The sequence below is a fragment of the Anarhichas minor genome, unplaced genomic scaffold (genome assembly GCF_050575085.1).
Source record: "Anarhichas minor isolate MPS153535 unplaced genomic scaffold, ASM5057508v1 ptg000012l, whole genome shotgun sequence".
Classification (NCBI taxonomy): Eukaryota; Metazoa; Chordata; class Actinopteri; order Perciformes; family Anarhichadidae; genus Anarhichas; species Anarhichas minor.
In genome coordinates, this window is record NW_027466458.1 from 6,202,130 (window position 1) to 6,230,000 (window position 27,871).

The following is a 27,871-nucleotide window of genomic DNA, read 5'->3' on the forward strand; positions in this document are numbered from 1 at the left end:
AGAGAGAAAGAAAGAGAGAGATAAAGGCTCTCTCATTGTCCTGTGACTCCGAGGCATCCGTTGCCACGGTTACCATGACACACAGGGGCCAGGCGCGTGCTAGCACTGCTAGCTAACTAGCTAACTCGCGCTACGTTAGTCGTCAGTTACAACAAATGAGCCGCGGCGAGTCAGCGGAGAAGATGTTCAGACGTTACGCAGGTCAGCTACAACTACAGCTCTCGGTGTCTCTCTCTGTCCGTGTGTTCCCGTCTGAAGATAAGTTAGCGTGCATCGTAGTTACGTAGCGTTAATAAGCCACTCTGTGACATCTCCAACACTGAGGACAATGATTATCATACGGGTCGTTACCCCCGTGTGTATGAAACGTTGCCTCTTTTTAGGCAGTTGGAAGAAGTAACTTTACTCACCTAACTGGTCTGAGTAACGTTACTTAAAGTAACGATACCACAGTGTAAACATAGCCTAGCCTACTTGTTACAAGTACAAGTCCTGCCTACAAAAATGTACCCAAGCAAAAGTACAACACTATTACCCAAAGTATCAAAACTCTTACTCTTTTTATGAACTATTCTTACTCGGCAAAGTAACTGTAAAGTAATGGAAATGCTCAAGTATACAGTACTTGGGTAAATGTACTTAGTTGCATTCCATCACTTTTTATGGCGTTATAGTGGAAAGCAAATGTGGATTTGATGCCTTGAAAGTCAGGAAGAAATACATAAGATCTTAACCAAATAAGTAGGTCAGTATCATAAGCTTTTGATAGATTCATTTGCAAAGACTTATCAGAGTGATGCAGCAATGTCTTTCCTCGAGGGCCAAGGGCGTCTCTCAGAGCAAATCAAAGTGCTTATCTGAATAACTATGAGTCTGTGACGTGCAGGAAGCGAGGCACATCACTTACAGAAGAAAAAGGATTTATCATTGTTTCTGAGAGAGCCCTTTATTGAACTCACAGATGTGGACTGGTGTTGCATGTGTTACACACACACACACACACACACACACACACACACACACACTTCTTATCCCCTTTTGAATTTCCCCAAGATCTCCAATCTGGCCATGAGTCTATAATCAGGCACTGGTAGATAAAGAGAAATGAACTGAATTGCATAACCATGTCAGTATTCCAGGTCAATCTCTTTGTTTTTGTATGGGTGTGTGTGTGTGTGTGTGTGTGTGTGTGTGTGTGTGTGTGTGTGTGTGTGTGTGTGTGTACTGATGTGCACACAAGGAGGTAGAAACTCTTTACACTTTTCAAAATGTTTTAGTGGATCGCTAAAAGCACCATGAATCCATGTGATCTGTGTGTGCAGCGATTCCAGAGATACTTTGAAGTATTGTGGCGCTCGGTTTGACAGAACACGAAGCATCAATCAAGCACACACAAACTGTTGTCATTTGATAATAACGCTCTCCTCTCTTCCAGAGAACAAGAAGCTAAAACCCCAGGCTCTTGACATTCACCCAGACCTCAGTAAAGTAAGCCCACTTCATCCATGCACATTATTTACAATTAGTTGGAAAATGTCTTTGTTCCCCAAATGAAATACAAATGTTTTGGTGTTCAGATTCATAAACCAAAGCCGCCCAAGGGTCGTCAAAAACCAGCGCTCATGGCTTGTGTGTGTAGAACACAGCCAGCGGATGAAGTCAGAGATGCTGTGCGAGGGCCGGTGGCTCATCCAGTGAATCTGGACCCTTCCTCTCAACTTCTGGACTACACAGGTTGGTTGAATTCCTTTGCCCTCATGGACAATTACACACTGTACAGTAGCCTATTCAAATATTTCCTGTAGATAAAAAAGAGATGTTATCCTAGTCATAATATGCATCCATGTGGCTAAAATTGCAGTTTTTTCTCTGTCCTATTCTTTTCATGATCGGAAGGGCTTCGGTTTGATGACCAAGGGATGCTTCTTCCACACAGCATCCTGGGTAGTTTAGAGGATTTCAGACGTTATCTGGAGGCCAAAGGGGAGACGGAGGTAAAGTCAGAAAACATAACGGGATCACGTGAAAGTTGTTTTTACATACAGCTTTCCAAATCCGTCAACCAAAGAAAGCTGACAAAACTGACGAATGCATTTGAAATACGTTGACTGTGCTGCGTTAGTCACCTCCGGTTCCTCCTCCACCATCCAGCTGGTGAAGCGCATCCCAAAGTCCAGGAGATACGATCCGTTCGAGGACCCAGGGAGGCGTCACCCTGAGGCTGCGGAGAGTGGGCATGGGATCCCTTCAGGCCACAGAAACGTTCAGTGTGATGCCCTGCAGCATTGGGATGCACACATGACGCAGCGCAGACAGCAGCAGGACATCTTATCTGGTGAGCTGATTAGAGAATACAGCAACCGGCTCCAGAAAGTCCTCATATTCGCAGCAAGATAGCAAGATATATATATATATATATGTATATATGTATCTTTTTCTTCTTCATCTGCTCTTTTCAACTCTTTCCAGACTTGCTCGACAGGCCAGTCGTAAACTTACTGATGAACCAAGCAAACCATTTCAGAGAAACTCAGCAGAAGAAGGAGATTCTGAACCGAGTCACGCCACTCATCCACTCTGGATATGTATGACACATATTTGCTTTCTCTGGTCTTCTGTGTCTTGAGTCATCCGTCAGAATCACACCTCATATTTGTTATATTTCTACAAAACAATGACATCATTTGACCTGTTGCTTCTTCACCCGTGTGTGTCCTCACTGGTGCTTTCTATGTCTTAGGGTCACCGTGTGGGCAGTGAGTTTTGGAGTCTGCCCCAGCGTTACGGAGACGAAATGAGTGGCATCACAGCCACTCTGACTCAGACAGAGCAGGGCAGACGGGAGCCTGTGACACACGTAGGACAACCGAGCAGCATACGCCAGGAATCAGGTACGCAGACACCTACGCTGTGTCCCAATTGTTCCCCTCTGCCTTGTTCTGTTTCTTCTGTTCCACTTTCCCCATCAATTAGACATCTTTGATAACCACAGTTTGCATTAAGGGCAACACCAAAACATCTTGAAACAAGCTCAGGAAAGACCAACAAACAAAACAATAAAAGACAAGAAAGAGCCTCCTTTTAGGGTACTTTGAACTGAGAGTAACTGTATTCTCCTCTAGGAATATTTTGCGCTGAGACTCTGCGTCTACCCTCTCGGACTTGGGACCAGAGTGCATACCTGCAGCACCAGTGTCAGGAGCTCAGAGAGGTTCTAGGGGACACGGACATCAAACAGCCGGTAACGCAACATACAAACTATAACACTGAATTTTGCTCAGTCGCACTTCAGATGAACACAACTGGTCTTGTTTTAGCTTTGCAATAGGCCCTCGCTCCCTTTGATTCGCTGTTTTAAACTTGTAACATTTCCTAATAAGTTGGAAAATATGACAGGTTGAAGAGGTCAAAGGTTTTCAGCTAGAGCTAGAACAATATATAGGCCGAGCCAATTGCAGACACATCAACGTTCATGTAGTAGAGAAGAGAGAATATTCTTTTCCTCAAAATGCACACATTCAAACTAACATGCCAGGGGGGCAACCACAGAATATAAGAAAAACAGACAGAAATAAATATATTATAGATATAGAAATAATACAAATTAAAACTATTAAGTAAATAGATTATGAAAAGAAAAAGGGAATATCTAAGGTACAAATTCTAATTGTATGATTACATACTTGGTTCACAGTTTTTATGTACAGTTCAAATCTAAAAAGGGGTCTTTAGCTTGTAAACTTACACTTGCGTATACAAAATGTGCTGAGAATAATAAGTAGATTCATGACAAATGCCCATTGCGATAACTGCGACATATATAATGTATGTTTGAGAACAGCAAAGATTACTTTCAGTTTTACTTTTTCAAATGTAAAGTGTCCCACTCACACAAATCTATGAATCAGAACTTTATCAGGCAAACGATTGATCCCAGATTTAAGTATGATCATTATTATATTGGGATATAAGTAAATGTAGAAACATGTAAAAGTTGGAAGTGTTCACTAGCTTTGGGTACTCTGCTGATTGTCTGATACAGCGCCATCGGATCTGTAATGTATGATGCCTCCAGCGTCCCATATTATTCACATTACACTTTATTTTTGTTCTTTCTAACAATGTACAATAACCTAATTTCATAGAGCTCATTCAGCACAGATCTAGATCTTTTGCTTGAACACAAACAACTGCATTATTGGACCACTCCTTGTCTCCGGACAGCCCTCTGAAGCTGCTCACACCCACAGGACACTCTGTCTCTGGAGCTGCTTGCTGCTCGTGATCGGTCTTCATGTCTTCACAAACAGCCTGTGATTATCCAGCCTTGGGCACACTGTTCTAGGTTTTCTGTACAAGGAACAGGACATGGGCAAGGCAGACAAGCACATGCACACGCACGGCCACACAAATGAACATGCAGGCACACGGCCATAAACCTGTTTACACACTGTTGTGCCAATATGTGACGATGTATTTCATAACCTGCTAAATGTACATTGAGTGCACACTTGCATAATGAGATTAATGAGGCCCTCCCACACAAGGTACAGTTATGAAATCTGGAGCATGTCCAGTCATAGAGTAGCACTTTTGAGATCTGTGGGGCGACAGAAAAGAGAACAATCTTGCCTTACTGCTCGCTATGCAGTACACACACACACACACACACACACACACACCAACACACATGCACACACACACACACACACACATATGTGCTCGTGACATAAAAAACAAAAAACGGTAGAAGAGCGCTCTGTGGTGCTGGTGGCTAATGTGATGCCGAGGGGATCTGGGGTCTGAAGTAGCTCCTGACAAACACACAGACAGTAACAAATTGTCCTGTCAGCATCTGACTTGTCCATGGCTTCGTGACATACGTGTAAAGGGAGAGAGACGGTTGGGAAAGGGTGAACTTATTGAGCTATAAAAGAGGAGAGAGGGAGGTACGTAGACGAGGAGGAAGAAGAGAAAGGAGTGGAAGAAACATACCTTTTACAGACGGTAAAGTATGAACCTCAGGAGGAGGGGGAGAACAGTACATTGCATGTGTCACTCTGCCTATCACATAATGTAACGACAGACCTGTTTTTGGCAACATTCAGGTGTGTAATTTAATTTAGCCAACTGGACAGTGTGTTCCACAACACCTCGTCCTGTCACGTTGAAGGTTTCATCAGACACCTCATCTTCTCCTTACTTACTTACTTACTTACTTACTTACTTACTTTTCAATAACAGGAATCAGAATGTTGAATGGACATGCAAAGCTGCCCACTTCGTTCACAACCACCACTCTGTGTCACTTTGATTACAGGAAATCAATGGACTGGAGGTTATTGGCTCTAGCAAGCCACTCACTTTTGTCTCGGTGTGTCGTGGTTCCCTACTGGAGAAGGAGGAAGAGGAGACGGAGCATGAGAAGATGAAGAAGGAGAACCTGTAAGCTGTGATTTACTGATTTCAAAGGCACTAAAAAAAACTCAATGAGTGAATCCACGAGCCATTAACTCAATGTTGCATTAATTAAGTTGGGATATGCCATGTGACCATGTGGTTTACCAGGTATTTCAGGAAAAGATATGTGGATATATTGTCCATTAATGTGGGACTCAGTTGTCCTCAATGTTATAATGTTACAAGTACTTCAAACTCATGCTGTGAAAATTGTCTCTGTTGTCACTGGTCCTCGTCACACTTTGTCGCCTGGTTGAGAGCAGCTTCCTGATGCCAAGCTTGGAAATTTCAAGTTGGACAAGAAACGCTTGAATGCATCATGGCATCTCATGGCTCTCCTTTCGGGAGGTGGGCAGTCAGTCTCGTTTCTAGCTCGTGGGCTGAGTCTGTCGAAGGATCCAACCCCTGAACCGGGACATAGCTAATGACTGACTGACTCATTCACTATTTGTCTAACTGGAGTGCTACTTCTGCTGTCTCATTGTCTTCCACAGTGATCCACTGGCACAGTTTGATGATGTTCGGTCAGATGCTCTGCTCATTCCTGCCTTAAGATTCTGTGGTCAGCTTGCTAGCTGGACAGGAAACTCTACGACTAACCAGGTACGCAACGACCTTTACAAAGAAGGTTGGTCGGAGTGTATGAATTTCAAATCATGAAAATGTTCAACAGAGTCTCCTTCCTATTTAAGATGTCTCCTCATTCTTACAAATCATTCGCCTGATGATGGGTCTAGCACCGAAACGTCGCAAATAAATGTACTTTTGCAAGTTAAACAGCGTGCAGGATTTAGTTTGCAACTTTTGATCTATTCGTCCCTCTCTTTCATCTCATGCGCAAACTGTTCTTCTGGTGTTGTTTGCTTTCCTGCGTTTGACACTTGAGATCCGTCTTGCTTTGATTTGCGTCACCTTCTCTCTCTGCTTCACTCTTTGATCAGGGAGAAGTAGGAATCGGTGCCAGATTGATCTTTCAGGCCCTGACAGGAGAAACAGCCTCTTCCCAATTGGAGCTGCACAATGAGGGCAGCACAGCCGTCTTCTACAGCTGGGAGCAGCTTCCTGTGACACACAGCTTTCCTAACCTGCGATCACGAACAAAGAGTCTGCACTTCTACTTCAACTCCTCCTCTGGTACACACAAACATTACCAGACACCTGCTGCCTCACCTCACTTCATAAGCCCATCATACTGTATCTTTCAACCAGCACAGCAACGCGCCATCCTGCTTTAAATGTTTGCTTCCCCTCCCATCCAGGCGTGATCCGTCCCGGTGTCACCCAGCAGGTTGAGTTCATGTTTAAGTCCGAGAGGCCAGGCATCCAAACTGAACTGTGGCAGCTCAACACCCACCCTTTGCTGCTGCAAGGAGCCTCCATGCAGGTCACACTGAGGGGAGTGGCTCTGTACCAGGACAAGACCGCAGCCCAGAAGCTTTTCATAGAGGTTGTGTACAATTGAACTGTGTGTCTGAAAAAAACGCATGGACAGATGGAACTAAGGCTCCCATGACCAGAAACCCATTCTTTTGTTGTCTGTGTTTCTGTTGTGTGTGCACGAGCAGACAAAGCTGGAAGAGAGAGTGACGGAAAAAATGTGTCTGTCGATTGTGAACGAGGTGCTTTTGGGGGTTCACACTCCAGAGAGACCCAGCTCTCCGGCAGAACTCTATGTCAGTGAAGAGCAAGAGTTTTTAAGCAAGAACCCCGAGGTAATGTCCTTAAAGCATCTCACACGTCTCTTAGTGATCAGTGGAGGGTTTTTTGTGGTATCCTTGTGACTTCAGCGTTGCCTACAGAGAAAGATCCGGTCAAACTTATATTCCAAATTCATGTCTCACTGATGAACAGACATGTTTCTTAGTACAGAGTGTTTGTGTTCAGTGTTAGTCGCACCACCTCATTCAATGTGAGAGGATGACCCGCTAATCGGTCCATTCACAGTGTTGCTCTTTTTGACATTTTACTAATTATAGCTGCCCCCTTCCCAACCTGGATGTGATGTTGATCCACAATTCTATTATTGCCGTCATCATGTACGGTAGCATATTAACTAATGATAGACAATAACGGGAGGATAACTATCAGTGATGATTATCATCCTGGAGCGTGACATTAATAACTGCTCTGTACATTGTTGTAGTTGCAGTATCTTCATCAGCCAGTGGAGGAGCTAAAGAGACTGTGGCAAGAAGTGCATCCGGAACGCACCTGGGACTTCTCTGTCCATACGCTCCGACAGGTATAGACATTATGTGAGGTTACGGTGTGTGATAAAACGTGGTCAGTGCAAAAAATATAAATTCAAGAAGCAGTTAATTTAGCAGGTTGATCCACAGGCCTCTTTGAATGCACTGCACACCTCTCTGCAGAATGTTATACCATGATGATGCTTTAAAAACATAACACATTTGTCCATTTATTTATTCTCTACTGAAGGTTGTGCTGTCTCTGCGTGAGCAAGAGTCAGCGCAGGAGAAGAGCCTGGCCCAGCTCAACTCCCTGCTTCTGCAGCTTTCTGAACCTTCTCAACTGAATCACCTCCAGCTCACAGCAGCAGCTATCGGGTGAGGCATAAACACACCAGTGTCTCATTTAGCATCTCTGTCATGGCATCTTGGTATGATGTGATATGAGTTCATGATCCACACCTGCACACTTGATGTGGTAAGCCTACGGGTTATTGTAGTGTGTGGTGCCCCCTGCAGGCAGCAGCTGTGGAGGAAACTGCTTGACACGATGGCTGCTGAGGCCGTGATGCTCAGACACCTGCAGGGCCTCCCAGAGAAAGACACATGGATCGATAAAAAGGAGGAACCCCCGATCGCTGATGCCGGTGAGACTCACGGACTTTCAATCAGACATATATTGGTGACGATTCATCATGCTTACTGCTGTGTTATTACATCGCAGATGTGGCCGATAACAAAGGTGGGAAGAGTGAGAAAAAGGGAGGAGCAGCTGCTACAGAGGAGAGGAGTAGGGCGAGCGCCACAATTAAAGATGACAACAAAAGGGAGTCCCAGTCAGCAGTAACTGAAAAACCAGTGCAGGTGAGGGGAGAAAAGGCGTCAGTGTTTGTGACTCACTTTTGTTAATACAGTGACGGGCTATTTTAAAATGTTTTGCCACTGAGTGGCAGCAGACTCAAAAGTGTTTACGAGCATGAATGAAGCGCTACTTCGCAACTTCAAACAAGCTGTCAGTTCGTCATTCATTCATCTGCCATTCAACAAGACAGCGCTTGATGTCTTGTTACTATAGACCGCCTCCTCACTACCCGGCCACCCACTGCCTGCTTCTCACTAAGGCATATACCTACAAGTGTATGTTCTGCTGGCTAGCTTTCTGAAACAATGTGTTATGTGTCATGTGTGATTGTCTGCTTGGTTGAATTTATAGGAAGAGCTCCTGCGTCACCTAATACAACTGTGTAACCATTTGTGTAACAATACTTTTGAGTGTTTTTTGACTAATTCACGCCTCTGTATGCACAGTTGTGGGCACATGTGTGTGTGTGTGTGTGTGTGTGTGTGTGTGTGTCCATGGCTAACCATCTGATATGCAGGGGTTAACGAGTCATTCCACATTCAGTCCTCCCACTAAGTGTAGGAAGCTAATCCTCTCCATCCAGTGTTTTGTCCCCCAGAGAACTCATTATAGTCGCTGAGCGATGGAATACGGTCGTGGCCATTCATGTTTTTTGCTGTGTGACTGATTCAGATAATGAGCAAAAGCTTTCTCCGAGTTCCCATCCATCTGAATGCAAATGATTGTTTTCCTGCACCCATCCTCATCCCGTCCTATTCACGAATCTGAATTTAAGCAAATGTCATCGTGCACGCCGGGATTGAGGATGCTGACTGTGTTGCGTCCTGGTGGCTCAGTTGGTCGTCACATAAACGACGTGTTTATGTGACGACGTCTCTCTCCTAATGTCTCCATTGACAGCCATCATGGTCAAAATAGAAAGACGTGATATTAAATTTAGAAAGAGTCGTGTCTGTGTCTGTGTGTTTTGCTCTCCTCTGTGTGATGGTTGAGTCATAGTAAGGTACTCACAGGGAACCATGGTAACAGCATACTGTGTGAAAATATGCACCTGCTCTCCAACTGTGCATCCAGGGTGTGAGTTAATAGCACCTATAGACCAGTCCAAGCCATCTGTGGTGCACGTATACACACAGCTATACCTCAAACAGCACATAACATCCGATATATTAAACACTGTGAGATATCCGGAAGGTCATTTTTCATGACATAAGATGCACACAACCACTTAGTGTGCTCAGTAAAGTCTGTCTTCTATCTGTCCGTCCTCCAGGAGAGCAAAAAGAAGGGGAGAAGAAGGGAGGACGTGGGGAAACGCAGTAGGGAAAAGCTACGAAAGGAAACGACCTCGCTGACTGATGTCCCCAAAGGCAGCGTCAGTCCACAACCTCCAAATGTAGTGGTGGAGGACGTTTACACGAGGCTCCTGCACAAAAAGGCAAGTCTTTTAATCATCGTACAGTTTTTATTTTGAAGGGGCTCTCACGATAGTTCGGCGTACTCGTCACGAGGAATACTAACCTGTGGCAACAGATGTGTAATATCTGCTTTGACTCTGGAGAAGATTTCTAAAGTTTGGGAAAGTTACCCTGATGATGTCATCTCAGGCCGGGCTCGAGACTCAGAATAGACATTTAAGAGACACGTCTGGTGAAAGACACTGTCCGGCTGCATGGGAAATGTAGGATTCTTTGTTGTGGAGCTTGATCCATACTAGAGATAGATTAAAAGTCATGATGTCTCTGCCTCTTCTTCTTTAATTATGACCACTACTGTCTCTCGTGAGTCCCCCAACTTTACGAACCACAAAATCACTCCTTCTAAAGGTATTCCACAGTCCTGTACATCCTATAAATACATTCATCGATATTTATCTACCTGACAGGTTTATGCACTGATGGAAGACCTGGTGGACAACCTGTGTGACCTGATGGACGAGCTCAACGAGGACGATGAACAGGACTCGCACACTATTAACATGTGAGAGAGGCAGGCACAGGAGCCCACTGAATATATACAACCAAATCATTTGGTTGTTACATTTGGTCCAAATGTAACTAAAACGTGTCACGGAGGATTCCCGAATCTCTGTTTTGTACCCTCTTTTCTTGTGAAATCAATAAACTGATTATTCTTCTGGCACCGTGGATGTGCAGTGATATTCATGATGTGTCAGTCACACTGTCACACTATAGTAGGTTAACAGTACCGCTGACTCTGCAAACGAAGCGCGCCTCTGCCTCTCTTTTACGCTCACCGTTGTGATTGTGCATGCTCTATGGTCTATGCGTGCGTTGGCCTGCCGGTGCCGTATGCGTGTGTGGATGAGGCTGCCCGAGTGAGTGAGAGAGGGAGCGAGCGAGCCGTGTGCTGTGGCTTATCCTCGTCCTATGCGGATTTCACCACTGCCTGCCCGAGCGGCTCGCATCCATCCAGGGTGTAGGCCGGGGGTTCAGACGCCGACATTCCCATTGAAGGAAACACTCACTGTTCGGCTCCTCTCTCGCGTTTTGCCGGATAAAGGAGCGGAGAATCGTGGTTGCCCTGCTTTGCTGATCCCAGCGGAGGGGGATATATTACCGGGACTTGGGGAGGCGAGAGATGAGCAATGGGCAAGGTAAGCGGCACGTTGAGACGACCAGGGGGTTAGTTCCCTGGCTGTTTATTGTGCCAAAGACTCTCAGTATAACTGGGTATATTTAACGTTAGGCTACATGCAGATACAGTGTATGTGGGAGCTGTGTTGCCGACACGTAACACGCAACTGTAGTGGCAGCTGGCCTTGCACGTGAATCTGTGCCACACATGGCAGCTCGCGCAGGGAATCCACCGCAAGAGTGTGTATGTGTGTGTGTGTGTGTGTGTGTGTGTGTGTGTGTGTGTGTGGCGGTGGGGAGGTTGAGTAATGCATTATGTAGACCCACCATGAGCGCCCTCATCCTCTCCATCGCCACCTGAAATATACAGTAGCCTACACCTGCTGTCACATCGCGCATGCGCATCCATAAATGTGGACGACGTGTTGACGTAGGTCCTCTGTGTTTAAGCATGTTGGCGCATCAGACCGGGTCATGCCAGTTCATAAACGAGGAAGTATTTGAAGTTAGTGACGGTCTCTACAGACAACTGTCTCGCTGCAGTTGGGCATCACGACTTGGGTTGGTGATGTCATCAGGTGACTCTTCTAGGAGACGGTCCATCAAAAAATATTTTTGAAGTTATTACACCCAGATGAGTCATTTGAATGTGAAGCTCATTGCTATGAATCAGAAACTATCCAAGTAAAACCACCACGGGGGCTGTCATTGTGTCGAAGGAGTCGTTGCATTACTCACAACTTCCCAGTTGGTCCCTGGATGACGTCAACAGTGCCGTCTGTCTCTGCATGCGACTTTAAGAAATTCACACTTAAAAATGAGCTATTCACTTTTTCAAGAATGTCTTGTTGCTCATACTTCAGGGGGGGATTTTACCCTTGAACTTTAAGAACACAAAAGGGTGTTTGTGCACATTCATTGTTGCACACATGGGTATTGTTGTCATGATATCTTTACCTTTCCTAAGAAGCTTATTGGCAGCTCAAATAGACTCATTCAAATGATTGTTAGTGTTGTTTCTATCTGTTGGGATGCTCTGTGGCCAGCTGGTTGCATTGCTGAGAGAAGAGACTTATAGTGTAGACGGTACAATTCAAAAAGCCAAGTACTGCACTTAAATACAACTTTGAGATACGTGTACTTTACTTGAGTATTTCTGTATGATGGTATACTTTATCCTTCTATGCCACTACATTTCAGAGGAAAATATTGTAGTTTTTACTAAGCAGCTATTGTCACTTGTTATTTTTAAGAGAAAGATTTCACATAAAAACATAATTTTATAAAACATTATGCATTGCTATAGATTAAAGTACAGTGTGAAGTAGTTCTACAACATTAAACTCGTGGTGTGAGGGTCAGGTAAAGGGTTTAAAACAGTTTCAAACACCTTGCGGTAGACAACAGCAGCATTTGATAACCTTTGTATGTGTGTGTGTGTGTGTGTGTGTGTGTGTGTGTGTGTGTGTGTGTGTATGTGTGTTTGTGTACAAAGCTGAAGATGATCCTGCAGAAAGGTGATACTGGTTGAAGTTGCTGAGCTTCACTCTCTTCTTCATGCCCTTCATTTTCTCTGTCTCTGCCTCTCTCTCTCTCTCTCTCTCTCTCTCTCTCTCTGTCTGTGTCTCTCTCTGTCTGTCTGTCTGTCTCTTTCTCAGTCTCTCTCTCTCTCTCTCTGTCTGTGTCTCTGCCTGTCTGTCTGTCTGTCTCTTTCTCAGTCTCTCTCTCTCTCTCTCTCCCCTGCACATGCACACAAACACTCTCAGCCTCGTCCTCCTCTCAGAGTGTTCTGTCTGTGTCCCTGCTGTGTGCATCTTAGTTCCTCTGCACTTCTGCTGATGTTTGCTTTTCGGCTTGTTTCAGCGTGACAGCCTTTGTGAACTGTTGTGGAGCAGCAGTGGACAGTGACATTGAAGTTGATGTAATTGCATGATTCTTGCACTTTTTGGACTTGTACCCCCATAAGTTACACATAAGTAATACCTTTAGGATGTCCCTAAAACATATAGGAACAGGAATCTACAAAAGCACATGGATATTGACAGAGAAAGGGAACAACATCTACATCTGGAGTAAACCAAGTACACACATTATTTCATGTTTCGAAAAAGACCACAATGCCACTTACAGTGAAAAGCCAGCTAACCACAGGCAAAGCATCCGTATCAACCCACATCACAATACTGATCACATCAAACAGTCCCAAAATCATCCGAATGATCTGATCCAGCTCATGAAATGTCGAACAATAACCTTAACGTTTGACCATCACAGATATGTTCTGATACTGAAGTATCACAGGAACCATTAATCGATTCCCTTGTGTCCTCTCTGAAATATGAATTTGTAGGAGAAAATGGGTTGGTTGTGTGTGTGTGTGTGTGTGTGTGTGTGTGTGTGTGTGTGTGTGTGTGTGTGTGTGTGCATGTGCACAGGCAGCTGCATGTGAGTGTTGGCCTGAATAAATGAAGCTGCCAAGAGGCTTCCTCAGACACCTGAGTGCCAAAGCTTTTGTACGACCTACTTCCTAAGCGGGGACCAATTGTTAGCTACTCATTCAGTCATCATGTCATTGTTTGTATTGCTCAGTGCTTTCATATCGACGTAAATAACAAAGAAAGACATCAACGAGTGCAGCCTTTAACTTGACTCATTGTTCTTAGCCATGCTATAGATCTGGCCCTGTGGATGGCAACGTCGCTTATGTTCCCTTCAGGATGAAGTGTGATAACTTTGGCAGCATCAGGTCCAAATTGCTACTTGTCCAAGTCTTTGACCAAATACCTACAAAACTATGATATCTGCTAAAGATAGCATGTTAGCATTGTCATTATAAGAGCCCGAAATCATAGGAAAAAAGCTCCAGAACTTGCCCGAGAATCATCACGTTTAAAAGATTTCTTCAGTTTCAAAGTGTTTCAGTGACAGGTGTCTGTGCACCAACGGGCACATTCCAAACAGGAGCTGCTGATAGATAATTCGGCAGACTTTTTATGCTGCCTCCAGTTGAACATAGCGCACAGCGCTACTCCATGAATCCATAGCAACATTAGACTATTCTGTTTACATCCCAAAGCATTGGGAACAGTTCCAAACATTATTGAGTTTCATAAAGTCCCATCAGCAGGTTGGGGACTAGGGTGAGAATGACATATTAGATTTATTTGTATTCATATATCGTCTCTGTCTCTTTCTTACAGGGGCGTCCTATAACCCCTGACAGAGAAGAGGAGCCTTCTTTGCCACAGCATCCCCCCTCTCCTCCTTTCCTCCTTCGGTCCACGTCCCCCCTTTCAGCCCCTCTCTTCACCTGTTGACTGTCTGTTTTGTCCACTTTCTATCCCTCCGCATCCTCCATCACCTGTCACCATGACAACCTCAGCCCTGCGCCGGCAGGTGAAGAACATTGTGCACAACTATTCAGAAGCGGAGATCAAGGTATTTAGAATCAAAACCAAACTCTCTACTGTCTCTTATTTTTGGACTTCTCTGTCATAAATATGCGTTGCCACTTGTAATTTCTCACTTTGTTTATGATACTGTGACTCCGGGTGAGAAATAACATTATATGCATGAAATGTAAACATGAATGGAAATGGACATCACTGTTCCTCTGCTGGCGCCGTGTAGGTTCGCGAGGCCACCTCCAACGACCCGTGGGGCCCGTCCTCGTCTCTCATGACGGAGATCGCTGACTTGACCTTCAACGTGGTGGCGTTTGCCGAGGTCATGGGCATGGTGTGGAAACGCCTCAACGACAGCGGCAAGAACTGGAGACACGTCTACAAGGTGACCTCATGAAAGATCTCTGTCAGATCTGACTTCTCAGTTTAATTGGACGACTGTGAATCAGTTGCAGAGCAGGGTCGTCCTTCAGTCAGAGGATCGGCGGTTTTGTCGATGTGTCCTCGGGCAAGACACTTCACCCCGAATTGCTATGAATGCGTATTAATGATTAGTTTAGAGTCCTGATGGGCAGGTGGCACCCAGCATTTTAGCCCCTGCCGTCAGTGTATGAATGGATGAATGATGACACGTAGTGTTAAAGCACTTTGAGTGGTCGGAAGTCCATTTACCAATGACAAATCCTCAGTGTATGTGTTTCTCTTACTTTCTGCTGTAGCTTCTCTCTGACCACCCACCACCACTTCCCTCTCTTCACCTTTTCCCGCTTTACAAATTCATTTAAGATTCTTCTCTGACGTTGACATTTGTGGTCAACTATGCTGATCCTCTGACTTTTCCTCTAGCGCCACCAGCAGGTCAAAGTCTTTACTTTTCCTATCAAATATCTCAACATCTACATGCATGGATTGGCACAACATTTGGTACAGATATCCATCTCGCTGACTTTGATGATACTGTGACGTTTACTCTCGGCCCACCATGAGGTTGACCTTTTAGTTGTTGATGGTGTTCTTAACAACCTCAGCTGTACTATGTGTTTAGTGCTGATTAGCAAATGTTAGCATGCTAACAGGCTAAACCAACATTATACCTGACATCCTAGCATTAGCATTGTAAGCACGCTAGCATGCTGACATTAGAATCTAGCTGAAGTGCAGCCCAGCAGAGCCTTTAACGTGGCTCATACCCTTCTTTTCTGTGTCCATCTCGTTGGACGTATCTCTGCGCTGTAGATCGATTCATTAAAATGAATGTTTTTTGTGTTTTGGAGTGTCAGTGTGGTAATCAGCACTTTGATTACAGGCCCTGACTCTGTTGGATTACCTGCTGAAGACGGGATCAGAGAGAGTGGCCCAACAATGCCGTGAGAACGCCTTCACTATTCAGGTACTGGACCTCAACAAGAGGAGAACATCAGCAATCTGAACGCCTCGAGAACAGATCCTCTTTATTGTATGTTGTTCATTTGGATCATCTCTAGCTGTTACCTTGGCAACCACTACTCTTACTTGAGTCCATTAAAAAAAAAAAAACTAAATCAAACAGTTATTCCCTCGTATAAACTCTTAGTTTATGTTTTCTTTTCTTATGAAACTGAGATACCTTCACATTCCTGAGGATCACATTATTGAGGTTTTCCTGCATCTTCTAAACTTGAAAGTTCAAGTTGATTTCTAAAACATCCTCAAATGTCTATTTTCTTTATGTGCGGTTCAGACGCTGCGTGACTTCCAGTACGTGGACCGTGACGGCAGGGATCAGGGGGCCAACGTGAGAGAAAAAGCCCGCCAACTGGTGTGTCTTCTCCGGGACGAGGAGCGGCTCCGCCAGGAGAGGAGTCAAGCCCTAAAGACCAAGGAGCGAATGGCCGGGGGAGGCAGTGGAGGGGGCGGGGGTGTGTATGGAGGTATACCTCCGTCTTACCATCCAGGCAGGCGCACAAGCCAGCCCAGCATGGCGGTGCTGTACGGGGAGGAGTTCAGCCGCTCCAGAGGCTCTCCGTCCTCCTTTAACTGTGAGTATTTGGGTATTTAAATCTATATATCTGTATTCAGGCTGATCCCTAATGAAATGCCTTTTGCGCTGTAGCCCAGCACTTTGGACAATCCTCCACATAGATTATCAATACTGCAGCGTAGGCCTGAAAATATTCACGTCAGCCCCAGCACTTCCTGTGCTCCAGTCTCTATATGCGTCTACTCATGCATCCCCACGTCAGATTCTGACCATAACTCCTCAAGCACCGTCATTGCTTCCTCCCCCAAACTCCCTCGCTTGTTCCCTCTGCAGCCTCGTCCTCGTCACCTCGCGCCGCTTCAGACCTGGAGCAGGCTCGACCGCAGACCAGCGGCGAGGAGGAGCTGCAGCTCCAGCTGGCTTTAGCCATGAGCAGGGAGGAGAGTCAGAAGGTAAAACAACACACACACACACACACACACATACACACACACTTATTATGATAATGTATAATCTCCTTTAGCTCCTCTAGTGGGACAGCATACCCTCCCTCCACACACACACACACTCTTCCTCACATGTCTCATTGCCTCTTGATGATTCCAATAAGGAAAATGTTGTTACAAGCGTTCTGAACATTCGCCCACCTTAATCTAGCTAGCCCTTCCATCCCCTGTTACCATAGAGATGGATGAAGACACACAACCACAGATTGATTTAAGCCTTAGCCGATAGGAGCATGAGCAGGTACACACACACACACACACACACACACACACACACACAGAGAAACACACCTCTTCTTACCCTTCAGTATCAGCATTTATTAACCCTCTAGTTCACGCAGCTTAACTAAAATGCTGATCTGTGGCCATCCAATGAATTTCTTCCTAACTGTTTCCTTCTTCAGCCAGCTTACTCCCGTCCAGGACCACTGGCTCCCAAACACACATTTCTCTTTTCTCACACGAGTAATGTTTAAACGTCCATAAAACATCCTCTGTGTTATCTCTCTCAACTAAATATTTCATCAGCACACAAAAAAGCCACCAGCGCTGCCTTAGTCTTGCTGGGTGCCAAGCCAACCAAACACCGTTTCACTAACGCGGTTGCGTGTGTGCGCACGTTTGTGTGCGCGTCCGCGCTCATAGCGGCTGCGATAATGTTGATGATGTCGCGATGCCGCCCCTGCAGGAGCAGTGCTGTCGCCAAGGAGACGAGTCTCTGTTACAGAAAGCGCTGGATGAGAGCAGGAGAGAGAGTCAGTCGGGGACGCAGGAGGTGAGTTATAAAGATGTGTGTGTGTGCTGTACAGGACGTGTGTGGCCGTTTGCATGCTACACGAGTGTGTGTTTGCATGGAGAGGTGGGCAGGTGCATTTACAGGTGTTTTTTTGGCAGGCATTTAGAGTTTATAGCGCAGACTGGGGTAGGGAGGAAAATGAGACAAAAAGACATAGATCAGTATAATGAGGGAGGTTCGAGAGAGAAACCGTAGAGAGCTGAGAGAGGAGAAAGAGGTGCCTGCTGAATGATAATGACTTTGTCTTGTCTAACCTTGAGCTCAGCATGACGTCTCCCTGAAAGCATACTCCTTATCTTGTAGCACACCAGCTCCTTTACTTATTGGCCTGTCAACAAGCCAATCAGAGTCACCAGCTGTCTCATGTAAAGGTCCCCATGGCTTGTGATTGGTCATATTACACTGCTTATCATAGAAATCCTGGTACTTTCAGGTGCTCCATAGACCTTCTCACTGGTTCTCTGACTGACGTAATTCCTGACACATCCACAAGGACGCTTACATCGCTCCTGCTGTTATAAACGAGTGTTTTCACGACAGTGGCAGTGAGACATTCTGCACATTCATTCATGCTTAAGTGATCTAACTTTTTCCTGGTAAGTCACCAAACCATAAAGAAACACAATCAATCATCTGAAAAATAAAAAATATCAATTTTGGAGACACGTGGTTTTTATTGGACAGTGAAACAGTTGTAACTGACACAGCATGAGGAAAACATTTCATAATGTCTTGTTCTGCTTGATTTACACAATAACCGTATCAGTCCCTATTCTCTCCTCAATAGATCTCAACAGGGTTGGATATGTTTCATCTTGCATGGTTCAAAAACCCATCCAGAAACACAAACCTGTGAATGTTTGTCACAGAGTCACAGAAAGGTTTTGTCTCCCTCTGTAGTCGGCCATGCTGGACCTAGTGGACATTTTTGGCCTCTCATCTGAGGCCCCACGTCAGCCGGGTGACCCTTGGAACTCTGCGCCTCCCGCCGATGACATCACCTCTGACCCCTGGGACTCTGTAGGTGGGTGGCTCATCACACACACACACACACACACACACACACATTCTGTTAGGTTGTTTGTCTCTCATGCTTCACACTGAGTTTTGTGTTTACCGCCTGCCTCTCGTAACAGCGGTCCACTCCAGCACTCCTGTGATTGGTAGCCCTTGGACGGCCCCTCCCTCATCCTCCAATGCGTCCAATCCCTGGGCACCATGTGCTGACTCACGCACAAGTCCCTGGGAAGCTGTGCCTGTCTCCTCCAGTCCTGTTAATCATGCGTGGGACAGCCCAACAGACAGAGGTACCTTTGAGAAACACCAGCCTCATCAGTATGCATATACGTTGTAGTTTCATATACATTGTAGTTTTCAATATCTGTCAATAAAAACTTTAGGATCTGCACACTGGCTAAGAATGTTTTGATAAGCAGGTGGTGATGGGACAGATCCGTTTGCTGATCAGGAAGAGGAGAATCCTAAAAAGCAGATTCCAGAAGTGTCCTCCCCTGAGCCTGCTAGTCCCACAGGTAGTGTAGTACAAGACAGAAGTTCTGTGGCTTTGACTGTACATGTTGATCTTACAGAAGCAATAAGTCTCCTGCATTGACAGTGATTGGAAAGGAAAAACTCTCACTCCAGCACCATGGACAGCAGGTAGCCTGATAGTACACACACTATTATGTTTTCTGTTCCTGATGCAGATGCAGAGTTGTTTGGGGTAAAGGCAGATTCTGACCCATTTGATGAAGCAGATTCCAGGCCAGATCCATTTGGGATGGACCCTCCGGTGAAACCGCAGGTAAATGGTCGAGAGTCGTCCAGCCCGGAGATGTTTGACCTGTCCCGGCTGGCACCCCCGCTCAGCGCCTCACTTACACGCATGTGTCGAACTCCAGAGGCCTTCCTGGGACCTACGGGGGTCTCACTGGTCAATTTAGACGCTCTGATACCCTCCAACCCCCCTAGCAAGATGCACAACAACCCCTTCCTCTCAGGTAACAAATAGCTTTAACTCATGTGCTGTACTCACAGGCACATTATTGTGATATTATTGAAACGTTTCCACTCACTCAACTCTGTCTTCTCAGGTCTGAGTGCTCCGTCTCCCACCAACCCCTTCCACTGCGATCAGCCTCGCCTCACCCTCAACCAAATGCGACCATCCTCGACATCCCCACTGCCCCCCCACGTGCTCTCTTACAGCCCGTCGCTGCCTCTCCCTCTGTCCCACCAGCCACCCATGCTCCCCTCCTCTCTCACACAACCTCCCGCCGGACTCCTGGACCTTCCCTCCAACCTCCCACAGCCCCTGCTCCCCCTTTCTCCTCGTCCGGCGCAGCGCTCCCAGTCACAGACACACAGCCACAACCCCTTCCTCTGAGACCGCCTGCATCTTCCAAGCTCTGCAGAGTTAGATGACAGAATGGATTATTTTTTGGATTAATCAATGCCGACTACAACGAGACTAGTTTAAATGAGCCTGAACTGGATCCTGGTCCGATGTCGTTGTGCACACCTTGAAGCGGACAAAACCCGGACTGGATGTATTTGTGTCTGTCTGAAGCCACACCAGCTGCTATTTACCCTGAACTCTTGAAGAAAAGCTAACTCACACATATACACACACACACACATGCACTCAGGCACACTTAAGGGTGCGTGGACACAAACATGCACACACCACCAAACTAACAGGGTGTCTCTCAGCAGCCCCTTTGATGCCTTTTCCCCATCAACAGTGACAACTCCGAGCACTCTTTGACCACAGAGCCAGAACTGTTCCTTTAGAAGATTGTGATGAAGCCACATACTTTGATTGTCCACCGAGATTCACAAGGATCCTTACCGCTGCTGCTTCACCGACGAAAGCATGAATGCATCCCGCCCCCGAGACTCCAAACTATTCTATTCTGCTGAGCACCTGAGACTAGTTCTTCAAATAAATCCTCTGTTTCTGATGAGTCAAATAGTATCTTGAGCTTTGTTGGCACAATTGAATCATCAAGACAGCATTCAGCACTGTGCAAGAGCTAACTGACTCACATATTCCTCCCTACATGTACACAATGATATCTATTTTGCATTACCTTGTTACCGAGCAAGCTCAACAGTCTCTGGTCCTAAGTCATTTGTGGTAGTAGCCTCAAAAGGATCCAGGTGGTTTCAAACTAGACTAAACCAGCTTAAGCTTTACCCTACGGTCTCAATCTGGACCTAAACTGATGACTGATTGTAACCTATCTGACCCGCGTGCCTGTCTCTACAGCTGACCCACAATGCATTTCCGGCTGGTTCATATTGGTGCCGTAAAGGAGGACCTCAGGGAGACTGCTCTGTCCCTCCTCCAGTGAAATTCAACCTTAGTGAAGTGAGAGGCATTAGTCTACGGATAAAACGACATTTCAGATATCAGCATAAAAGTGAGTGCGGACGAGAATAGATTAAGGAGGAGTGAGGTATAAAAGAATGATGAATATAAATAAGATTAAATGATTACAGACGATGAACTGACGTATTGATAAGCAGTAGCTCCTCTCCTCTGCTCCGCGTTCACTTCTGTGTCAGGGACAAAAGAATCTGACTAGAAGAGATGTTAGATCATCACTGCACTGAACCTGAATGTGAAATGCCTGCCTATAGATACACACAGGCGTAGTACATATGTATTTAACAGAATGATACCTATAAAGTATTATAAAATATTATGCCAATAAATGAACGGTGTTTAAATTATGATTTCTGAAGTGTTCATATGATTGATTGATGGATTATTCCTTTCATTTTAGCAGTCGTAGCAGTCAGGATTACTGAGATAATACTTCTTTCTACTTGTGCAACTGTTTCGTTCTCTTTTATCATTCAGCATTATCGTATAATTGATACGGTTTTGGCCACACTGCTGCTCTTCAGCAAAAGTCAATTAAGGGGCGCTACCTGAGTACCACTGGCACGTCAAAGAATACGCCCAACATGTCAAACTAAAGATCTGATTGGTTGAAGACTATGACAATCAACAATATCGTCCCCATATACTTTAATCTGCAAAGTCTACCTAGAGGGCATCGGGCCTCTCTCCTTACATAGAGACATACGGGCTGAATCTGATTGGATAAAAGCTCTCCTTAAAACAAGCTGTGCTGGAAGCAGAGCAACAGAGGAAGACAGGTGCTGTGCAATGAGAAAATAAGCTAATGGGGAAAAAAAATTATAATACATGTAGTGTATTTGTGAAAAATTATTAAATTATAAAATAGCTATAACTTTGTGATTCTGTTTAGGCCAGCAGAGAAGGCTTAGCTGGCCCTGACGGCCCTCCAGTGATTACATTATTAAGTCAATTTTCTGGGGGACATAAAAGCACCCATACTCAACGTCTCCGTGAGATTGGGACTGAAAGGGCGTCTTTCTTTCTTTGACCACACACTACCAAAAACAACATCAAAGGTTGAATGAATTTGAATTGCTATTAAAGGTTACAATTGTTCACCACCATTCATTAAGAAAGCGACACGCTGTCATCAACAGGAGCCAAGGCAAGAGTTTTAATTGACGCTGTACTTTTGGTGCTCAAGAGAAGATGGAGTTGATAAGATCCATTTCACTCATCGACCACTAGATGGTGCTATTGACACAATGTTTTTGCACCTTGTACCTTTTTTTTCTCGCTATTTAGTGATTGTTTTACACCCAGGATACAAAATGGATATAATTACTCGTCTGTTGGTGAATCAAAGCAGCAGCCAGCACACACAAGTAGGGCTGTAAACAGCAATTACTGTTGAGGTGTTGCACTGTAACAGTTGGTGTTCTGCCATGTGTATGTGTGTGTATGTGTGTGTGTGTGTGTTTATTAAGCCAAGCACTACAGCAGCTGCTTTCACTGATGAGGGCTACACCTAACATTCTCCAAATAGAAAGGGAGCTGATCTTTCTCTCTAGCGGGTAAGAAAGAATATTTTTTTAACATGTAGCATTGCTTATACAGATACATCGAGGAGAAACACAGTGTCGAGATAAAAAGGTAAATTACCTCACACTGCTGAGTCTTCTTTCCTATGACAAATAATTGAAAATGAAAGAAAGACTGATAATGCCATCCTTCGGCCCTGCTGCTGGTAAAACATGGTATTTCCATTTCCATTTAAAAAGGTCAATTACGCACGATTCCCAAAGCGAGACTAAATGAATGAAGGAAATCCAATCATGCCGGTACCCCCTCACACACTCACACACTTCCCTTCTCTTTAATGTCTGGCATTTCTGTCCAAACAAAATCAAGTGCAGTCTGATCACAGATCTAAGCAGCTGCTGGTCTCGACCTCCAGATACAGCAACCAAACTCGTGCGCACATCTGATTTGCAACGTCGCCATGTGGTGTTGATTTTGTGGAGGAAGGAGTCGAACGGTTGTGAGAACGGTTGTGAGAGTGCAGTGTGGAATAAGTTTTGTTGCAAAACAATATCAGGCCCTGTGGACCTGCAGTGCAAGAACCTGGGAAAACTTAACATCCACAGTCAGACGAGGGAGTCATAACCTCAACCTGAACCTCTGAGGGTGAAACATCTGGGTAATATAATTAGCTTTTGGTTAATAGCTCTCTTCAACAATCAATCTCGATCAGCCAGTGCTTTGAAAGAAAGTAACAAAAAAAATCCCACAATACCTTTTGTTAGCTACTTCCGTAAGAACTTTGCACTGTTGCATCTGTACAATCAGGCCAGATTTTCTCTTGATCCCATTTATCAAGCACTCAAGCATGAGAAAGTAATTCCTGATCTCGGCCCTGGTCTGTTGCCCCCCTGGAGCTGTTGTTCCTGGCCTGTCGTGAGGCGTTCGTCCAATTTAAAGAAGCATTCAGAGTGATAAATTAAGCTTTGTCCGACTAAGATGCTGCTGCAATGTGGGAACAATTATTCTCCAGCGAGATCTCTTAACTACATCCTGTCTGAATGGTGCCCTGATTAAGGAGGATTGTGTGTCTGTGTGTAATACAATTCAGGACTTCATTAAAGATAACATTGACGTTAAGCAGCTTACGTTCCTCCAGGCTTTTTAATTGTACATGAATTGTTTTATCAGGACACAAATAAAAAACGAGGATTAATATGACAATAATAGGGGGCCGTCTGTTCTCTGTGCAAAACAGAAAACTCAATTTTAAAAATACTACAAACATTCCATCAATAATATCCACTGACAGTTGCCCCTTCTGTTTTTTATAACTTGTAGTTGCTTTTACCATGTTTTTAAATGTTTAATGAAATCCATTTGTTTCTTTATTTTAATACATTTCATTTTGTTACTTTCTTATTTTGTAAAAAGGCAGATTTACGTTTTCAATTAAATTCATTCAACAAATAGAAATGTATACTTAAGCCTGAAGGTTCATTACTGATCTTTAAAATAACAATTGTCATCAATATGACCACCTGTTCAGGTGAAATAAATCTCACAACGACTGAACAATCACCATGAGAACTGAACAAACTCCACCCGCTAATGAAGGCCATGAGAGGTGGACGAAAGCTGTGGAATTTCCATCAAGTGGACCTTCTGCTAAGAATTACTCATAACTGAATATTGACTAAGACACAAATGATATGCCACATAATGGCCACATACGGGGCCAGGGACGCTTTTACGAAATGTCTGTTAAAATATACAATATTTGAAATGGGAATACTTAAATTGACTTTTTTTAAGATATGTTTTTTTTAGATTAAACTTTTTCTTTGTAGAGAAACGTTCAAAATAGTTGTTTTTTTTAACTTTACACATAGAAATAAACTAAGACAGAAAGCTGTTTTACGCACTGTCCGTGACGTCACTGTTCCTGATGATTGACAGTGAGTTACAGCGAATCCGGCGTCTGTCCGTGTTTTGCACGAGCCAATGAGCGTCCGGAACTCAATGTTTGCGGAAGTGGTGAAGCTGTTGCCCGCGCGCTGCGAGTTTGCACTACACATTAGCTACAATTGTTACTTTGCGCGTCACTAAAACGAACAGAATACCTTTCGAGAGATGACACGTGTGGACATCGATACATTTTACATCGAGAACAGTTAAAACATTTGTATTTTTCTGACATTGTTATTAACGTGTTGCCCGCGTGGGTCACTGCTCGTCTCCAGCTGTCTTTCTCAACGTCCATTCGGTTTACCTCAATTGATTGAACATATTTCTCACATCACATATTGAATCGGATAAACGGAGGTCGGGTCGTTGCCCTGCTGAGGTACGAACTGGAGGTCGACATGAAGCCATCGAAGCGGCTCCGCACCACAGAAGATGAGGCAGACGCACCGGCAGGAGGGCGGGAGGAGGAGGAGGAGGAGGAGGAGAGGGGAGCAGTGGATGTGGTGGGTGATGGACTGACATTAATATAACGTTACTGATCTAAAGGAGGAGCAGCACAGCCGGCATGTTTTTGGATGTGGCCAGCCTGAATGAGACATCTTAGGTGTAAACACTGCATATTTTATCTATTGAATTCACTTGATCATTTGCACCATAATGTAAACACACTTTTCTCACAATGTATCCCAAATCATCTGTGTTGCTGCAACAGTTTAATGAACCCTGTGAACGGACCGATTGTGTTATCCTTTGTGTGTTCACGGCTGCTCGCTCGTGCATTCATTAGTTGCACTGACTGTCTCTGTGTTTTCTGTGCTCAGAGTATTATCGTGCCAATGTACAACGCATCCTGTTGGCTGGATGAGTGTCTGCAGGCCATATTACACCAAGACTTCACTGGAACCACGGAGCTCTCCGTCTTTGACGACGCAAGCACTGTAAGTGTGTTTGTTTGCAGATCTGTAATTTGTCTCAAAATAATGAGACCTCAGTTGAAGTTCAACCTGTGTTCGTGTGTGTGTGTGTGTGTGTGTGTGTGTGTGTGTGTGTGTGTGTGTGTGTGTTCTTTAGGATGACTCCAGGAGAGTGGTGGAGGGTTGGAGGGAGAGGCTGGAGGCGAGGGGCATCTCAGTTGTGATCTCCGGCCACAACTCCGCCCAACCCAGAGGAGGTCAGTAGACGTTTAGGTTGATTATCTTGTCGAACTTTGACCTCAGAAATTAGATTTTCTATCGAAGACAAACGACAGGAATTGATCAGACAGTTCTTTAGGGAAACAAATGTCCATAATATGTAACAAAACTTTGAAACGTTCCCATTTTTTATAATTCATTCTACACAAAAGTCCACTCACTAGCGTTTTCTCGAGCTTTTAAACGTATCTCATGTTGTTCTCCTTCATGGAGAGAGCTCATAACTCCCCACACTCTGACACCTTCCCACTAGATCCTTTACAGTTTTCGGTCGGGTGTTTACAGACAGCTGACTTTGTCTGTTTCTAGAGTTCTAAGTATCATGCTGTGAAGGCAGTTAAAGGAGATCAAGAGCTCAAGCGTTTGCACCTCGAGTTAAGAATATATTGTCAAAAATGCTCATAATTCAGGAAGTGGCTGAGAAAAATTTGTAATTTACGTTTGCGCTCCATTAAAGTAAGATATGTGATCGGCTGTCGACCAAAGAAGGTTTTTAGTTTTAGTAGTTTATGGCAACGTGAAAGAAGTTAGCACACAGAGGCATATACAAATCACACATAAACATACTTTTGTTTTTCAGTGGGATATGCAAAGAATAAGGCAATAACTCAGAGCTGTGGACAATACTTGTGCTTTCAGGATGCGGTAAGTGTGCGTGTGTGTGTGTGTGTGTGTGTGTCAGCCAGAGCATCAGCCAGAGCATGTTTCATAACACGCACACAGTAGTGAGTCAACACTAATTAGATCATATTGGTTTGTCCAAATATACACGCTGTACATGGAGACATTCACACAGAGCTCAGCAGCTCAGTGACTGTTTGACAGACCTGTCACAACGCGTGACTAATGAGCTGAGCGCAGCGTTTGATATATGTGGGTTTTATGTGTTTATGACCACTTGACTGGCAGCTCTGTCTTTGAAAGAGTGCTTTGTCAGCCACAACATCTACATTTATGATCCCTGTTCAGAACCGCTTGAGTTATATAGAGTTTATCAAAGACTCTTTTCTGATAAATAAAGAATAAAAGACTTAATAACAACAAGATTGCTTTCTCAGCAGACAGCCAACTGCTTCTATTTGTTCTCTTGCATTTGTCTACATAAGAGCTAAATGTTCATATCTGTCCTTAGCGGTATTTCTATTTCTGTGAGACCAAAAATAACCGGAGTCATACAGGATTTACGCAATAATGCTGATTCTTATTCTGATGTAAACCTTTTTTCGACCAAACCTCAGATAACATATTTCTTCAAGTGTGTTTGTAGAACACAATCTTATACAAAACCACCAAAAACGTATTCAGAGAGACGGCGCACAGCATATTAAGTTACCCTAGTGTGTACTTGTTGTCACGTGATGCTGAATGCTCACTGTAATAAACATGTGCTATGTGTTTGATTGTCATTTTCTGTGCTCCAGGATGACGTCATGTTGCCCCAAAGAGTTCGTCTGCAGTACGAGGCGTCTTTCCTCCACCCAAACTCTGCAAGTTCTCCCTCAAGTATTTGCTTACTAACTTCCTTTCCTCCTCCTCCCCTCCTCCTCTCCTTCACTTCTCTCACACCCCTTCCCTTTCTCACTCTCACTCTGACCATCTGACCGATCCCTCCCGAAAAAAAACATTCATGGTTGTGTGGGGTGAGCGTGTTTGTGCGCTTGCTTCCATGCAGTTGGCATGCAGAACAGTGTGAGTATCCGGTGTTGACGCTTTCTGTGGCCTGCCAGGTCAGAGGTCAGAGGTTGAGTGTGAGAGGGAAGTGAGGGAGACAGCATGGAGACAGCGGTCTTGCCGCCCTGCACAAACAGCCTGCCTCTTTCTGTTATGGCTGGAATATTTTATGAATAAAAATACGGTCCTCTGTTATGTTATTCAGTTCTGTACAACCTCCTCCTTCTTTATTTACGCTGCTCTTTACTTCTCCTATCCCTCTCTTCTCTCACATTTGGCCTGTAAGTATCAAAAAGGATACAACTGACAGTTGCCTCGGAGTAAAATATTTGTTCATGCTCACACGTTGTTTGTGTGTTTTCATGATAGCT

General features: G+C 44.6%; 3 protein-coding genes across 3 annotated transcripts in view; all 3 read left to right on the top strand.

Moving 5' to 3' along the window:
- The first annotated feature begins 155 nt into the window (after window positions 1-155).
- Window positions 156-10,495, top strand: mycbpap (mycbp associated protein). The gene is made up of 19 exons (XM_076090848.1): window positions 156-201; window positions 1,436-1,488; window positions 1,578-1,734; window positions 1,888-1,994; window positions 2,152-2,335; window positions 2,470-2,585; window positions 2,741-2,891; window positions 3,123-3,241; window positions 5,321-5,445; window positions 5,955-6,063; window positions 6,402-6,594; window positions 6,720-6,907; window positions 7,026-7,172; window positions 7,604-7,702; window positions 7,900-8,027; window positions 8,169-8,296; window positions 8,374-8,513; window positions 9,785-9,949; window positions 10,397-10,495. The coding sequence occupies exons 1-19, from the start codon at window positions 156-158 to the stop codon at window positions 10,493-10,495; spliced, it is 2,454 nt and encodes an 817-aa protein (XP_075946963.1).
- A 3,982-nt stretch (window positions 10,496-14,477) lies between these two features.
- On the top strand, window positions 14,478-20,160 carry epn3b (epsin 3b). The gene is made up of 11 exons (XM_076090822.1): window positions 14,478-14,546; window positions 14,739-14,897; window positions 15,819-15,902; window positions 16,233-16,530; window positions 16,806-16,924; window positions 17,667-17,753; window positions 18,675-18,798; window positions 18,911-19,081; window positions 19,211-19,306; window positions 19,481-19,774; window positions 19,868-20,160. Exons 1-11 carry the CDS (start codon window positions 14,478-14,480, stop codon window positions 20,158-20,160), a joined length of 1,794 nt encoding a protein of 597 aa, XP_075946937.1.
- Window positions 20,161-24,708: 4,548 nt separating this feature from the next.
- qtgal (queuosine-tRNA galactosyltransferase) overlaps window positions 24,709-27,871 on the top strand; it is an 11,907-nt gene continuing 8,744 nt past the window's right edge. The window contains exons 1-6 of the mRNA XM_076090443.1: window positions 24,709-25,139; window positions 25,458-25,574; window positions 25,708-25,807; window positions 26,410-26,474; window positions 27,251-27,316; window positions 27,870-27,871. The exon at window positions 27,870-27,871 is cut by the window's right edge and continues 94 nt beyond it. Coding sequence (XP_075946558.1) covers window positions 25,035-25,139; window positions 25,458-25,574; window positions 25,708-25,807; window positions 26,410-26,474; window positions 27,251-27,316; window positions 27,870-27,871 — 455 coding nt within the window. The 5' untranslated portion in view covers window positions 24,709-25,034. The remainder of the gene's footprint in view (window positions 25,140-25,457; window positions 25,575-25,707; window positions 25,808-26,409; window positions 26,475-27,250; window positions 27,317-27,869) is intronic.

What these genes read in the sequence shown, in the direction of transcription:
- mycbpap (XM_076090848.1), top strand. Translation starts at nt 156, where the DNA reads ATGAGCCGCGGCGAGTCAGCGGAGAAGATGTTCAGACGTTACGCAG. An exon ending in ACACGGACATCAAACAGCCG is followed by an intron (nt 3,242 to 5,320) that starts GTAACGCAACAT and finishes CTTTGATTACAG; the next exon opens with GAAATCAATGGACTGGAGGT. An exon ending in GAAACTCTACGACTAACCAG is followed by an intron (nt 6,064 to 6,401) that starts GTACGCAACGAC and finishes CTCTTTGATCAG; the next exon opens with GGAGAAGTAGGAATCGGTGC.
- epn3b (XM_076090822.1), top strand. Translation starts at nt 14,478, where the DNA reads ATGACAACCTCAGCCCTGCGCCGGCAGGTGAAGAACATTGTGCACAAC. An exon ending in TGACCCCTGGGACTCTGTAG is followed by an intron (nt 18,799 to 18,910) that starts GTGGGTGGCTCA and finishes CTCTCGTAACAG; the next exon opens with CGGTCCACTCCAGCACTCCT. An exon ending in CAACAACCCCTTCCTCTCAG is followed by an intron (nt 19,775 to 19,867) that starts GTAACAAATAGC and finishes CTGTCTTCTCAG; the next exon opens with GTCTGAGTGCTCCGTCTCCC.